The 16815-nt window shown below is 42.0% G+C and overlaps 1 protein-coding gene across 1 annotated transcript in view; it reads left to right on the top strand.

Moving 5' to 3' along the window:
• LOC121556353 (copine-7) overlaps positions 1–16815 on the top strand; it is a 72430-nt gene that overhangs the window by 17808 nt on the left and 37807 nt on the right. Inside the window, 3 exon segments of the mRNA XM_045210100.1 lie at positions 10797–10949; positions 10951–10980; positions 11272–11346. Coding sequence (XP_045066035.1) covers positions 10797–10949; positions 10951–10980; positions 11272–11346 — 258 coding nt within the window.

Below are 16815 nucleotides of genomic sequence, written 5' to 3'. Positions count from 1 at the left end.
CCTTAACTCCCTCTGTGACTGTAGAAAGTTTTACAGACTTCAAATCTTCCATTATAAGCATCACCTTATAAATTACATAGCCCTTTAACCCATAATTCTTAACCGGTACAAATTTCTATGCTTTCACTAGATAAGTACACATATTCTCCCTGATCTTTATCTGTAACCTTACACAAAATAAGTGAACAGTCACTCCTAACCCTCTTCTAAACTATACCTCCTTTTACTCCTGGTCCTGATAACAACACTTATTCTCCATAATTATCTCTCCATATGGGAGAAACGTCCCCATCCTAAACCCTAATAAGTGTTTTCCCCCAAAAATTGGTGCTGTATTGGTTCCCTTATAATCAAATGCAATATATTTATGACTTTAATACCTATCAATGTTGAAAGAGTTAAATTGCTTCTTACTGTTGTTATAATAGCCTCACGTGTTGATGTCCTTAGTTACTCCTAATTTTCCCCCCAGTTTTCCCCTAAGACTTTGAACTCTTTCCTTGTACTTCCATCCATCACCACTAGTGTCACTTTTTCCCCAAATCGCAGTCCTATCTCTAAATCCCTGACTTTCAAACTTTTGATTACACAAAATACACCTATAATGACCTTGATCTCCCTGCTGGAAACTGTAAATATAGATACTCAATCACCCTCAAATCATTCAGCAACACATACTTTCTCAATGCATCTGCCCCTATCAGATCTAAACTCCTACCATATCTTCCCACTAAACTTTAAAATGTCCTTCCTCACTGTTCTCTCTCTGTCTTACTACTAACTTTGAAACTTAGCTTACTGTCTCAGAGTTCCTTCACCCCTAGTTCTCCTAACTTATTTTAATCTAATCTTTTCTCTCATAACATTTAAAACCTTTTCCCACTGATTTATTGACAAAATTCCTTCCCCACCAATTTTTAGAATACGTGATTGGGAATTCCCCACCTGCTCCTGACTCCTTTACACAGACTTGGCAAAACCGACTAAACACCTTTTAGCCTAACCTCAAATCTCTTGGTGTAAGAATATAACCCAAAATAACAGTCACCCCTATTAAGTTTTTTTCCCCAGACAGATTGTCTAACAGGCAATCTAATACATTATCATCCTTCCTATGATATTATCTTTTAAGCAACTGATTCCCAAACACCCCACTTCTTAAAATATTCCACCAGACAGTCAGTCGTCCAGTGTGCCTCTGATCGAACACTTCAATTTACACCATGCATCTCTTCCCACAATATCCTTGATCTATTGTCCTAATATTAGTATGTCTATTGTAATTCCTATTTGACTTCTATAGCAGAGCTCAATTGATTCCCGAAGAGTAAACTGTTTTACTACTTCAAATCCCTATCCTAACCTAATTAGTTTATTTTACAGAGTGATATGTTTAACCTCTTTAGGCTGAACCCAGATAAGTTTTTCCCCTATTCACTATCACTTCTAATGGTCGGTTGTTTTTACTTCAATTGTTGGCTATTTTCTCTTCTTCTCTAATCGATGCTATCAGCTGATACCCGCCTTCTGGATATTCTAGGCACTCTAGAATATTTAGTGTTCACCTGGAGAACAGGTGATCTTCACTTGCTCCTGTATCTTCCTTAAAAATGTTCTCTTGTTTCCTCCTGACTTGTTGCTGTGGATAGGGAACATCTGGTACCCCCCTTTGCTGGTACAATTGCATTTGATATTGTTCAGTTGAAGCTGTAACAGTGATTGTTGATTTGGTTCACTCTGATTCTTCATACTTTTCTTCTTCTCCACCACCAGTTATAAGTTGTATTTGATTGAGTTTTCTTCGTCCAGTTCTTCTCGTTGTGGACCTATCAGTATTCTTCAAAAGGTTATCTTCTAAGTTCTGTTCTTGAAATATCATCTTCCATCATCTTCTGTGCCAGTCCTTGTAGGACAAACTCCTCTTGAAAATAAAGCACCTTTAATCTCCAAATCTTCATCGCTTTCTTCATCTTCAACTTCCATCAGAGATCAAATCTCTAGTATCCATTTCTTCTTTCCTCTCTTGCCACTTCCCTCTGATCACAGAGTCACCTCCACCCATGACCTCTCATCAATCACTCTCATTCTCCATCATCCTCTTCTCCTTCATCTTTCTGAACCTCCTTCTCTTCGTTTCCAGACATGTCGGTTCTTCTTACTTCTGGAGTTTTGAATTCATCTTCATCGTTGTTTCTGCTGGTACCCTATCTATTATTAATCTATATTTCTGATGCAATAATCACTCCTGGATGATTATTGTAAGCTGAGAATAAACCTCCCTAAGCTCTACTTTTTAAACCTATCTTATCGCTGACATATTTTATCAATTTCTGTTTGAGAATGAAGGGCAACTTTTGTTTCACTTGCCGGATACCCTAGCAACACTTTAGTTAAAGGATTACCACTATGCACTATATCAACCAATGTACTGACTTTCATAGTCCTGATAATTTTTTACCCACTTGTAACAAGCCTTTCTATTCCTTTATTGTGAACTATCCTATTTTAAACTATATAGGTTATGTAGCCTTCTTCCCTGTAATTCTTAATATAACCTAACAACTCCAAATAAATCCCAATAAGTCCATTAAAAATCATGAATAATTAAAACCAATTTTTATTCCTATATCCTATGTCCCCAATTTATCCATTAGTGTTGACTATATTACCACAACCCATCAAATGCAAATAAATTAGTCAACTCCAAAGCAATCCCAACACAAAGCTTTTAACCCTTCAATGAATGATACAATTCCCATCAAATGCCAGTGATACACAGAGCATCCAAAATGCAATTTTTAATGAAATAGTATTTGCCAAGCCCATGCAAAATCGTCATAAGCTCACATATCTTGTAACAGTAACCTGTTTGATGACTTTATCCCTCCACCTCGTCACGTGATCACTTCCTGTATCTCCTCGCTCCCCCTCTCTCCTGTCTCTCATGACAAGGGACAAAGACACAGAAACAGCTTTTAATAGTTAATGCCATCACTGAGTGTTTCCAACCATTCAATATTCGTTCGTTCTACATTCACTCTAAAACTTTAACTCAGGACTAATTATAGATCGCCCAAAAACATTTTGATTTTAATCCGTCATTTAATTATTTAATTCACTCTATTATAATCCGCCACCATATATTTAATTTATAAATTCAATAGGTCCCAAAACAAGTTTCATCTTAACCCACCGCCGTGTAAACTTCTAAGATTCGTGTTAAAATCTCTTTATGCGTATTTGTTCCGTCGTCTGTGTTCCTCTGTCTCCCCCTGCAGTTTAACCAATGTGTTGTTTTACAGAATCCCACGCATGCGCAAATATCATTTTAACCTCATGCTTGAGTTGCAGCATCCCATCGTGATGCCGTCTAGTGCCGTAAAACAAAACGTTCCCTAATCTCATGCCATAAACTCCAACTCCCCCGTTCTGTAGTGTAATGTCGCAAAATTAAACACATGCCCATACATTTATTAAATAGATCGCTCCAAAACATTTCATTTAATTTTAATCGTCTTTTACTTTAATTAATTATACTCCGTCAACATATATTTGATTTATAACTTTACTACATCTCGCCAAATAGTTTCACGTTCGAACAACAGCCGTTTAACACCTAGGAGATTTTTCCCAAAATCTCTCTATTCTGTGACTATTGTCCCTTGGGGGGACCTATGACCCTTACCCATAATGCCGTGCTTTGTAGGCTTAGCACATAAACACATGTTGTAGTTTAGCCCCGTAAAATCACACGCATGCGCACATCCCCTTAAGCCCATGCTTCCCACACAATAGACCGATAGCATTACGCTACAGCGTCACTATTTTATACGTTATACTCACACAATTACACATAACAGAGCTCACATTTGCGTAAAACTTTCAGTTCCACCACATACAAACAAGTTTAAGAGGCTTGAATCCATCGCAGTGGACCTCTAAGGTTGAGATTATCATGTAGCACGCAACACAATTAGCCTTTAGCATTAGCCTTTCGCTAACTGCGGCCTACAACATGTAACAAAACCCAGCATTGCGTTCCTTTAATTGAGTACTGTTTCGTTTGCCCTAAATTTATTCTGCCGTGGGTATGGCTATTTCAGTGAGCGATCCCCCCCAATGCAACTATCCCGTCGAACAGAAGTTGAGTAAGCCATCCCCAAGAAATGTCCCACCAACCCCCAGTCCCAGACTGAACCTGAACACTCATAACGCATGTCCAGGATTTTGGCCCACCCTGTGGTCGCCTCGTCACGAGGGCTTATCTAAACCTGCAATGCTCTAAAATTGTATACATATCTTGGCCCCGACTGTTCTTGACTTACTATTCAAGCAACACATCTCTATAAACAATTTTTAAAATTTGTATAATGATTAGCCAGACCCCAGTCATCAGCAAAAACACCACCTAAGGCACAGTCATAAGGGTACATTCCTCCAGTGTACACAAGCAGTAACAAAACCAACAACTTAGCTGTGTTTGGTCGGGTCATGACTCCAGACCGAAGTTAGCTTGAGTTAGCTTGGCGACTCCAAATGCAGCAAAGAAGGATTGCATCATCCCTCCTGGCAAGCTCGCCATTATGTAGTATATGATGAATGGTGGCAATTATTGCTGATGAACAAAAGGAGTCTGCTCATACTGAACATTGATCATAAGGTTTATTCAGACCACAAGCTTCAGCATGAGTAACAGACTTGCAGGGTCTGGAGAGCAGTGTCCTCCAATTCTAATGGCTGCTCTAACGTCTCATCGTTTAACCCCTATTTATAAACACTGATGCCCCCTCTTCTGGCCAATCACCAGTCTCCCCTGTCTACAACCCACCCCCTGTCTGTGGTATGTGGTATTACACCTAAAACATTCCCTCTTGATACTACCATAAACAACATTCTATTTCTTCATGAAAAACATTTAACAAAGGCATAATCTTCAGATACTATACTAGGCTGAAACACATGCATTTTGGAGCTGCCTTACTCAATAAAGCAAAAAAGAGACCATGTTTGTATGGAGGCTTTAACTCAAAGATTAATTTTTATATATATTTTTTACATTGTTTGCAAAATACCATTTAAAACAGGCGCGTATTAAATGTATTATTATAATTTAATTTTTTTGCTAAAAATGTGGGGCTCTGCTCCACATGCACTAAATGACGGGTCGCCACTGCAAAGGAGTTTGCTTCTGCAGCCTTCACTGTAAAATATAACGCGTTGCAGCAGTGCTTCGATGGACACAAGGACAAACCCTCATAACTTTTTTAGTTGACGATGTGATTATACTTATTTTATAAAAGTTAGGTATCAAGGAATCGACTCACATTTTTCATCTCTGAATCCCCCTCCACCTGTAGCGGTTTTCCATTCTAGTGTTTGTCACTGATACAACCTTCGCTGTATGAAAATTACCAAATGAGATTCCTCTGTTCTCTGTTGGGTATCAATGAGTTCACTACCAGAGCCACAGATGCAAAGCCCTGTTTTAAAGGACTGGAAGGAGAATAATAATAATTGATTGGATTTATATAGCTATTTTATACCAACTGAGGTACTCAAAGCACTTTACATTGTATGGGGAAACTCACCTCATCCACCACCAATGTGCAGCACCCACCTGGATAATGCACAGCGACCATTTTGTGCCAGAACGCTCACCTCACATCATATACAGTGCCTTGCAAAAGTATTCATCCCCCTTGGCATTTTTCCTCCTTTGTTGCATTACAACCTGTAATTGAAATTGATTTTTATTTGGATTTCATGTAATGGACATACACAAAATAGTCAAAATTGGTGAAGTGGAATGAAAAAAATTACTTGTTTCAAAAAGTTCTAAAAAATAAATAACGGAAAAGTGGTGCGTGCATATGTATTCACCCCCTTTGCTATGAAGACCCTAAAAAAGATCTGGTGCAACCAATTACCTTCAGAAGTCACATAATTAGTTAAATAAAGTCCACCTGTGTGCAATCTAAGTGTCACATGATCTGTCACATGATCTCAGTATATATACACCTGTTCTGAAAGGCCCCAGTGTCTGCAACACCACCAAGCAAGGGGCACCACCAAACAAGCGGCCACATGAAGACCAAGGATCTCTCCAAACAGGTCAGGGACAAAGTTGTGGAAAAGTACAGGGTTAGGTTGGGTTCTAAAAAAATATCTGAAACTTTGAACATCCCATGGAGCACCATTAAATCCATTACAAAAACATTGAAAGAATATGGCACCACAACAAACCTGCCAAGAGAGGGCCGCCCACCAAAACTAACGGACCAGGCAAGGAGGGGATTAATCAGAGCGGCAACAAAGACACCAAAGATAACCCTGAAGGAGCTGCAAAGCTCCACAGTGGAGATTGGAGTATCTGTCCATAGGACCACTTTAAGCCGTACACTCCACAGAGCTGGGCTTTATGGAAGAGCGGCCAGAAAAAAGCCATTACTTAAAGAAAAAAAATAAGCAAACACGTTTGGTGTTCGCCAAAAGGCATTTGGGAGAATCCCATAACATATGGAAGAGGGTACTCTGGTCAGATGAGACTAAAATTTAGCTTTTTGGCCATCAAGGAAAACGCTATGTCTGGCACAAACCCAACACCTCTCATCATCCCGAGAACACCATCCCCACAGTGAAGCATGGTGGTGGCAGCATCATGCTGGGTGGATGTTTTTCATCGGCAGGGACTGGGAAACTGGTCAGAATTGAAGGAATGATGCATGGCGCTAAATACAGGGAAATTCTTGAGGGAAACCTGTTTGTCTTCCAGAGATTTGAGACTGGGATGGAGGTTCACCTTCCAGCAGGACAATGACCCTAAGCATACTGCTAAAGCAACACTCGAGTGGTATAAGGGGAAACATTTAAATGTCTTGGAATGGCCTAGTCAAAGCCCAGCTCAATCCAATTGAGAATCTGTGGTATGACTTAAAGATTGCTGTACACCAGCGGAACCCATCCAACTTGAAGGAGCTGGAGCAGTTTTGCCTTGAAGAATTGGCAAAAATCCCAGTGGCTATATGTGACAAGCTTATAGAGACATACATCAAGAGACTTGCAGCTGTAATTGCTGCAAAAGGTGGCTCTACAAAGTATTGACTTTGGCGGGGTGAATAGTTATGCACGCTCAAGTTTTCAGTTTTTTTGTCTTATTTCTTGTTTGCTTCACAATTTTTTAAAATTTTGCATCTTCAAAGTGGTAGGCATGTTGTGTAAATCAAATTATATAAACCCCCAAAAAATTCATTTTAATTCCAGGTTGTAAGGCAACAAAATAGTTAAAATGCCAAGGGGGTTGAATACTTTCGCAAGCCACTGTATCAGGTGGAGAGGTGAGGAGTGATATATGCCAATTAGGAATGATGGGGATGATTAGGTGGCCGTTATGGAATGGAGCCAGGTTGGGAATTTAGCCACGACATTGGGGTTAATGGTGCTTTCAAGACAACTGGGAACTCGTGGGGGAAGAAAACGAGGTCAAATCCTGACGTCAGTTATCTTCAGGTCAGAAGGTCGTAGCTCTAGAAAGATGCCAGAGTCTCCGACTTGGAATTCTGAGTTGGATGACCGTTCAAAAAGATTTTTCCCGGTTGGAGCTAGTTTTTTTCAGAGTTCCCAGTTGTTTTGAACACACTGAAGTCGGAGAGTTCTGAGTTCCCAGTTGTTTTGAACGTGGCATTACACCCCTACACTTACGATAAGTGCCATGGGATTTTTAATGGCCACAGAGAGTCAGGACACCCGTTTAAAATCCCATCTGAAAGACCCTACGCAGGGAAATGTCCCCTTCACTGCCCTGGGGCATAGAGCCCCACAGTAGAGGTGTCATAATACCCATAAAACCTAGCGGTCAAACAGGGAAATGGTTCCAATCATTTTTCCACCATTCATTTTTCCCCATAGGGAATTTTAGAAACATTTAAAATAAGGGCTGTGTTTCGTGTAGGCTTACCCTGGCGTGACTTTTTGATAACCATGTAAATCTCTCTCGGACAAGGTGACTTTTATCAATATATTCAGCTCTATTTACTCTCAGATTCGAAAATGCTAATTAACATCAAAGTAGACATAATGCAAGACTACAAATCCCTGCAAGCTCCTGCACGTCATCTCTAGCTGACACCTTTGCTAACAGGGATTGTGTCAATTTAAAACTTGCACAAAACAGTTCACAGAATTGTCAATTTAAAGAAATTTAGCCAATTTATTCATTCCTAAATTGAGCTAACATTAGATAGTTAATCCAGAGATTCTTACATTTACCTCAATTAGGCAGTCTCCTCCAAATCATCATGGCATTTGTAGTTCTTTATGATAGCCACATTAGCAGCTAAGAAGCATTTAATTTTGGGGAGGTAAATACAGGCAAATATATTGATAAAAGCCACCTCGTCCTAGAGAGTTTTACATGGTTATCAAAACGTCTCGCCAGGGTAAGCCTACATGAAACACAGCCCTTATTTTAAGTGTTTCTAAAATCCCCTAGGGGAAAAATGAATGGTGGAAAAACAATTGGAACCATTTCCTTGTTTGACCACTAGGTTTTATGGGTATTATGACTCATACTGTGGTACTCTATTGGGAGCTCCTTAGGCCAGAGTGCCCCCTACTGGCCCTCCAACCTCACTTCCAGCAGTATCTGGTCTCCCATCCAGGACCGACCCTGCTTAGCTTCAGAGGAAAGCCAGCAGTGGGATGCAGGGTGGTATGCTACTGGCAAGCGGGAGAGAGGGAGGAGAGAGGGAGCTGACTCCCTGGGACCTCAGAGATCCCTCCCTACGTCAGACAGTCACCTCTCTGTAGACTCTCCCTGCCACCCCAGATGAATGGGCATCACAGGGGTAGGCATCACACAGGCACGGCCCTTCCTCTGTGGCTCTGGTAGCTTTCATCACACAGGCACGGCCCTTCCTCTGTGGCTCTGGTAGCTTTCATCACACAGGCACAGCCCTTCCTCTGTGGCTCTGGGTAGCTTTCATTACACACGGAAACGAACTTGTCCGTGTTCACAAATCTGCCCAACCAGATAGCACAGAAAGAGATTGAGAGAGAGAAAGACAGCAATAGAAAATGAGAGAGAATGAGAGAAACAGTGAGAGAAGGGTCTAATTAAAACATGTCTTAGCTGTTATCTCCTAAGAAATTAACCACTCTTTGTAATCTCCTGAGAAATTAACCACTCTTTGTACTTTTTGGAAGGTCAATAATGAATAACAAGACAACACACCCCCATTCATCAGGTCACCTGTATTAGTACACTTAATAACATTGTCTTTAACACTCTTGAGGTGTCTTTGATTAGGACTGGCAGACTAGACACTTTATTCCACAGTGATTGATAGTGAGAAAAGGTGCATACTTACTCTGTTGCTTCTCCTCAACCATTGTGTGTGTGTGTGTGTGTGTGTGTGTGCGCGCACATTCTCATCAGCTCAAGACCAACAGCATGAGGCAAAGCAGTAGGATTAACTCATGAATATCTGAATGTTAATGTGGAAGTGCATGTGTGTACTGTATGTGCCATGTATGTTCATGGTGTTTGATGTGTGGGGCCCATGTTGACTTTAGAGAGCCTTGACAGAGCTGCTGATCAGGGAACTTCATTCTTGATTTGTGCTCTATGGACGGGTGGGATTTGGCTTTGGTAAAGTTGTTAGTGAGATTGATGGCTAGGCCTGGATTGAGATTGATGGCAATCTCTAGAGTATTTCTTTTTCAGGTCAAACTACAGAGATTATGTAAAATTGCCTTTTATATTTAACTACCTGTGTTTGATGACTTTCTGACTTTATCTTCTGTTTTACCGTCACAACTTTTTCCTCAAATTCAAATAAATGGAGGAAAATGAGAGTGAAAGATTTATGGCTTTTTACGTTTCCTTAGCGGATTTAGATTGACAGTTGCCTTAGGCTTGAATTATTTTTTTATATGCCTTTTCAATAGCTCCATTTGGAAATCCATTGATTCACTTAAACCATGAAACACTTAAACCATGGTTCAAACACAGCTTTTTAGGTCCCTTTAATTTACTGATAGCATCTTTAGGGAACACATATGCTTTTGATGATGAGTAGGCTCCCCTCAATATTCCTAGTTTGGAGTTAAATTATAAGGAATAATTTATCTGGTACTGGACATAATTGGATGTTGGATGCTACTGAATGGGACATCATTTGTCTGGGTGCTGGTACACTCTGGCTGGGTTTACATAGGCAGCCAAATTCTGATATTTTGCCCAAATATTGGCAAAAGAGCTGATTTGATTGGTCAAAGATCAGAATTGGGCTGCCTGTGTAAACACAGCCTCTGTGCTCCACTGAAAGCAGGTGGAGATGTGGAGAGTTCAGACATGAACCAGGTGTATTAGATAAACAGGTGTATGAACGTCCAAGCATGCCAATGGATGAGCTGTGTGTGTGCTGAGCTCTAAGCCCTCAGTCCACTAAAATCCTATCTGCTGTCACTCTCTGAACAAGAGCTTCACAAGATGTAGATTTTGGTCTAATCAACAGGTAAACAAACAAGAACGCCAACAGTGGCTGTAGCAGTGATGCAGGTGCAGACTGGTCTTTGGCTATACTTCCTGCATTCCCATGTGCCCATGAATGCATCACCATGTCCCATCCATACGGATGTACATTGCATATAAAACTGCACTTTTGATGTTTAATTGGTAGGAAGCTCTCATTAGAGAGACCTTGAGTTGGAGGTCCGAGTTTCTCCAGTAAAATCCAACAACGTGTCCACATCTACATTCTAATACAGTGCCTTTTTCTCCCCTCTTGTCGCTTCAGCTTGACAGGACAGAGGTGATCAAGAGCAACCTGCACCCGGTCTTTGCCAAGGTCTTCACCCTGGACTACTACTTTGAGGAAGTGCAGAAGCTGCGGTTCGAGGTCTACGACATCCATGGCACCCACAGTATTGGCACCGCTGATGACGACTTCCCTGGGTGGGGTGGAGTGTACGCTCGGCCAGGTCCTGTACTGAATGTCTGACCCTTCCACTCAGTTATCCAATGTATCATTTCTTATGTCTAATCAAATCACTCACCACACATAAACTGAATGGAACAGAGAGCCACTGTATGATCAGTGTGCCGAGCTGCTGCTCCCCAACAACACTTACTTAGTAGAGGTCAGGGGGTAAAGGTTAGAGGTCACCAGTCCTCCTCATACTGCTCTCAAACTGCTTTCATACTAATTGTCCTGTAATACTTCTCACTGCTTCACTAGTCACCAGTCATTCATAGTTTTCCTGTGTCCACAGATTGTAGCCCAGAAGAAGATGATGAAGCCTTTATTCCTAAAGTACGCAAAGTACGCTGGGAAATCCACCATCACGGTAGGGTTCACCTATTCATCATCCTATTGATCTCACTCCCAGCTCACCATTGGCTCACTGTTGCAGTAACAGTGGCAAGCAAAATCAAATGTAATAACTTGTTAAATCAATTCAAGCAATTAAAGCAAAGTAGCTGATGTGAATCCTGTGATGTAAGGATGCTTCTCTGTACAAATAATCATGACTCATATACAATATCTGTGATGACAAAGAGAGGGGGACGTTAAAACACAGTGTGTTATTTCTGTTGGATGGTCTCAACACCATCTGCCAGGCCAACATTACATTGCCATACAAAAGGGAAAAACACAGAGAAACTGTGTTTAACAAGCCTGCAAATCTGACCTTCAGTGGAGTGGGAGGAAGAGTCAGTGTTCCTCACTGCTCTGTTAAGTCAGAGGTGCAGAGACTCTCTGATCTCTCAGTGCCTTCTTCTACTGTAGAGATGAGAGGAGAAAAGAGAAGGGGTTTTGCCCAAGCAGTGAATCAGATAATGGCAACAACAGACATTTCGCCTTATTGATACGCATAAATTGTCCTTCGAGTGAAGGGCTGAGAATGACTTGCTTGTGATGGAAATGGTCAAAGTAAAGATGGTATTTGAGGATCTTTCCCTTTGGCTAGTGTTGTCATTATGACCATTGATTGGATGCGATCACGTGACGGCAGCTTGCTGTGAGGCGGTTATGGGGGATATAATGGGTTTGTTTAAGCACAGTCCTGTAGCAGTGTGGGCTTAATGCATTCTAGTGAATTAGTGATAACCTGTGTCATTGCGTTTCTGAAAATGGCTTTTACTGATATGATAATGGGCCTGGGCTTTGTCAGGTCTGTCTGTGAGATGGATCCCAATGGCATGGCGTCTGCCTGTAATGTGCCTGCAGGCTAATCTGGAAGGTGGCAGAACAACAGACAACTGTTGTGTTTTGTGTGATAAATCGCTCCCCAGTGTTTGTAACACATCTCTCAGATGTCCATCATGCACATGGGGACATGGGATGTGGAGAAAAGTTGATAAAATGGTAGGGATTAAGGTACCATTGTATGCAGTTACTGTGGCTCCCACTGGCAAGCATCAATAGCCAATAGTCTTCGAACTGAAACGTTCATAGCCGGGCCACAATCCAATACACAATACACATTATGCCTACACAACACTCACCAGGACAATGGCACCATGATATGAGATACAATAAATCATTTTCATTTTCGTTGTTTTGAGTCAACAGATGTTGTTCAGCTTTAATTTATTTAGGCTGTATATCATTATTGTAGCAGTCGTGCATTTTAACACAGATAAAGTCCTCTTTTATAGACCGCACTTGATTCACTGGCTTACCGGCGTATAATGACACTTATTTAGGAGGTGAGGGGCAATAAAGGGCCAACACAATTTGTCCTAATGTGCTGAGATGACTTGTAACCTTCTAACTGTTCGACAGGAGGGGTTCTGAAGGTGAGCAGAACTCATTGTAATGGGCTCATTGTAGTGTGTCTGGAACTCTTTGGGCCCTGACCACACCATTAGCTATGCGACACTGTGTCTGCTTTTAGTGTCTACTTTTAGAGTGCTCCCTTCTCCCTAAGTTCCCTCTCCCTTCTCCCCTCTCCCTAAGTTCCTCTCTCCCTAAGTTCCCCTCTCCCGTCTCCCTAAGTTCCTCTCTCCCTAAGTTCCCCTCTCCCCTCTCCCTTCTCCCTAAGTTCCTCTCTCCCTAAGTTCCCCTCTCCCCTCTCCCCTCTCTCCTCTCCCTTCTCCCTAACTTCCTCTCTCCCTAAGTTCCTCTCTCCCCTCTCCCCTATCCCTTCTCCCTAAGTTCCTCTCTCCCTAAGTTCCCCTCTCCCCTCTCCCTTCTCCCTAAGTTCCTCTCTCCCCTCTCCCTACGTTCCTCTCTCCCTAAGTTCCCCTCTCCCCTCTCCCTTCTCCCTAACTTCCTCTCTCACTAAGTTCCCCTCTCCCCTCTCCCTTCTCCCTAACTTCCTCTCTCCCTAAGTTCCTTTCTCCCCTATCCCTTCTCCCTAAGTTCCTCTCTCCCTAAGTTCCCCTCTCCCCTCTCCCTTCTCCCTAAGTTCCTCTCTCCCCTCTCCCTAAGTCCTCTCTCCCTAAGTTCCCCTCTCCCTTCTCCCTTCTCCCCAAGTTCCTCTCTCCCCTCTCCCTAAGTCCTCTCTCCCTAAGTTCCCCTCTCCCCTCTCCCTTCTCCCCAAGTTCCTCTCTCCCCTCTCCCTTCTCCCTAAGTTCCTCTCTCCCCTCTCCCTTCTCCCTAAGTTCCCCTCTCCCTCTCCCTAAGTTTCCCTCTCCCCTCTCCACTCTCCCCTCTCCCCTCTCCCCTCTCCCTCTATTCAATTCAAAGGGGCTTCATTGGCATGGGAAACAAGTTTACATTGCCAAAGCAAGTGAAATAAACAATAAACAAAAGTGAGAAGACACTATGCGACACTGTGTCTGCTTTCAGTGTCTACTTTTAGAGTGCTCCCTTCTCCCTAAGTTTCTTTCTCCCTAAGTTCCCCTCTCCCTTCTCCCCTCTCCCCTCTCCCTAAGTTCCTCCCTCCCTAAGTTCCCCTCTCCCGTCTCCCTAAGTTCCTCTCTCCCTAAGTTCCCCTCTCCCCTCTCCCTTCTCCCTAAGTTCCTCTCTCCCCTCTCCCATCTCCCCTCTCCCCTCTCCCTTCTCAGTAAGTTCCTCTCTCCCTAAGTTCCCCTCTCCCCTCTCCCCTCTCCCTTCTCCCTAACTTCCTCTCTCCCTATGTTCCTCTCTCCCCTCTCCCCTATCCCTTCTCCCTAAATTCCTCTCTCCCTAAGTTCCCCTCTCCCTTCTCCCTAAGTTCCTCTCTCCCCTCTCCCTAAGTTCCTCTTTCCCTAAGTTCCCCTCTCCTCTCTCCCTTCTCCCTAAGTTCCTCTCTCCCTAAGTTCCCCTCTCCTCTCTCCCTTCTCCCTTCTCCCTAACTTCCTCTCTCCCTAAATTCCTGATAGATTAATTTGTATTTTAAGAATAATGACTAAAGGATTTCACCCCAAATACAGTATAAATGTGTGAACGGTGTTAGAGTTATAATGTAGTGGCAACCCACTAACAGAGGGGGGCGGGACTAAACATTCCAGGGTGAAGGGGACTGAGAAAACGGGTAAAAAAAAGCCTCCTAAAGGTGGGCGGAGCAAAGTGCCTTTGTTTGTCAAGGGGTATAAAGCTGTATGTATGTTTTTTGGCGGCAGAGCTCTCCATGATTAAAAATACAGATCATTCTTGCTGGTTGTGGACCTTGAATCATTTATGATTAAAACCAGAGCCTTACAACCCCTGGTAATGATTCAAGCTTAGGTTGAATTAGAGATAGAAATTCTCATGACAAGTGGTCCTTCGAGCTGGATCTCAAAAATACGTCTTTGTCGTTCTAAGGACACCGAAACCGTGCACGGGCGGATGATAGCATCCGTACAGAATAGACCTGGCCTTCGACATTAAGGTTATAAACAGGCCGGTGATTAATCTTATGAACGATAGAGACGTTGACGAGAAAAAAGGATTTAATCCCGACTGCAAGGAGGAGGTCAGTAATTTTTATTCATGGATTTTGGTGTAATTATTTGAACTTGTATAAGAATAGTAATTATTGTGAAGGGCAGAGAATAGTTACCAAAATCTCAAAGGAAATAATAATTATTATAAAGGAAGGAAGGGGGGTCCGAAATTGACCCTAGGTGAATAGCTATTACCAAAATAATCTAGTTAATGTTGAGATTGTATGAGATACAGTCTTTACAATATAAACAGGAAGGGGGATAATTATCGTCGTGTCAGATAGATACATTAAACAAGTCGAGAGTCAAAAACATCTGGGGATTTGCTCTAACTCTGTCTATTTCATGAAACTGGAGCAGTTACGACCTCTAGGTTACGGATAGTGTTAGCAAAAAATCGTATAAGGTTGTATAAATGTGAGACCTAATGATCCATCGAAATACGTCATAATTGTTTCAAGGAAGGGACTAAAATAAGTCGCGTGAGAAAAAATGGTTGTCCCATCCGTTTAAAAACTCTGGATTACGGGTGGAATAATTTAAATGGTTGATTACAAAAGCAGATCATAACATTCTTCAAAAGTCGCACTATTAATAAGTCCCAAAGGAAATAATTATTGATTGAATTATTACTAAAGGGGGGGATTTCTTATTTTGCTACCATGGGGAATAAATATTCTAAAGAGGTCCGAGAATTAACGGGGGATGAATGTTAGGAAGAGATCGAAGAAATATGTTTTATGGATCCATTTGGGAGAAGAGGTATGGATTTATTGGGCATCTCGATGTGGAGAAATTAGAGGCTAAACTGTGGAACGGATTTGAAAAAACAGCGAGGGGAGGGGCTAGAGACAGCGAGAGTATGGCTTTTGGAAGCTCGAAGAAGAGAGGAAGGACAGAAAAAAATATATATTATGCAGAGAGAAAATGAAGTAAAAATTGAGGTTTCAGTGCCTCCCCCAGAGCAGAGGGCAGAAAGGTTACATCCAGTTTTAGTAGAGCAGGCTTGGAAAGAAAGCCCAGATGATAACGTTGTCATGTGTAGGAGAAAATTAGGACTGGTCCCCGCCCCTCCCCCACCATATGACGGCCAAGCCGGAATGTTGAAAGAGGGGGAGGCTAATAAAGGTAAGAAAGAGCGGGAAGTTTTACAGAAAGAACTTACAGGAGCAATTAGGGTTGGGTGCCTTGCTCAAGGGCACATCGATAGGCAGGCTAAGAGAAGAACTGGATAGAGAGAAAGAGTTGAAAAAAGCTACAGAATTTAAAAACAGGGAGTTGAAGAGATTAGAGAGCTGTAATAAATTAGGGAGGTAGAATAGGGGAGGAGATAAGAGGAAGTGCTTTAACTGTAACAAAGAGGGACATTTGGCCAGGGAGTGTAAGGCCCCGTGTAAATACTGTAACAGAACAGGTCATAACCATCGCGACTGCAGGGATAAAGGAAAGGGCAGTGTCCGGGATATGACAGTCTATTTTTTGGTTCCACGGGTAAAATGTTTGAAGAAATGATTTGTGTCGATTAAGAATTGGCTAAAAACACCACGAAGTGATTATTTGAGAGATACCTATACATTTCTAACGATATATACAGTGGGGAAAAAAAGTGTTTAGTCAGCCACCAATTGTGCAAGTTCTCCCACTTAAAAAGATGAGAGAGGCCTGTAATTGTCATCATAGGTACACGTCAACTATGACAGACAAAATGAGAAAAAATAATCCAGAAAATCACATTGTAGGATTTTTAATGAATTCATTTGCAAATTATGGTGGAAAATAAGTATTTGGTCAATAACAAAAGTTTCTCAATACTTTGTTATATACACTTTGTTGGCAATGCCACAGGTCAAACGTTTTCTGTAAGTCTTCACAAGGTTTTCACACACTGTTGCTGGTATTTTGGCCCATTCCTCCATGCAGATCTCCTCTAGAGCAGTGATGTTTTGGGGCTGTCGCTG

The sequence above is a fragment of the Coregonus clupeaformis genome, chromosome 33, assembly GCF_020615455.1.
Source record: "Coregonus clupeaformis isolate EN_2021a chromosome 33, ASM2061545v1, whole genome shotgun sequence".
Lineage (NCBI taxonomy): Eukaryota > Metazoa > Chordata > Actinopteri > Salmoniformes > Salmonidae > Coregonus > Coregonus clupeaformis.
This window is presented reverse-complemented; position numbering and strand designations above follow the sequence as displayed.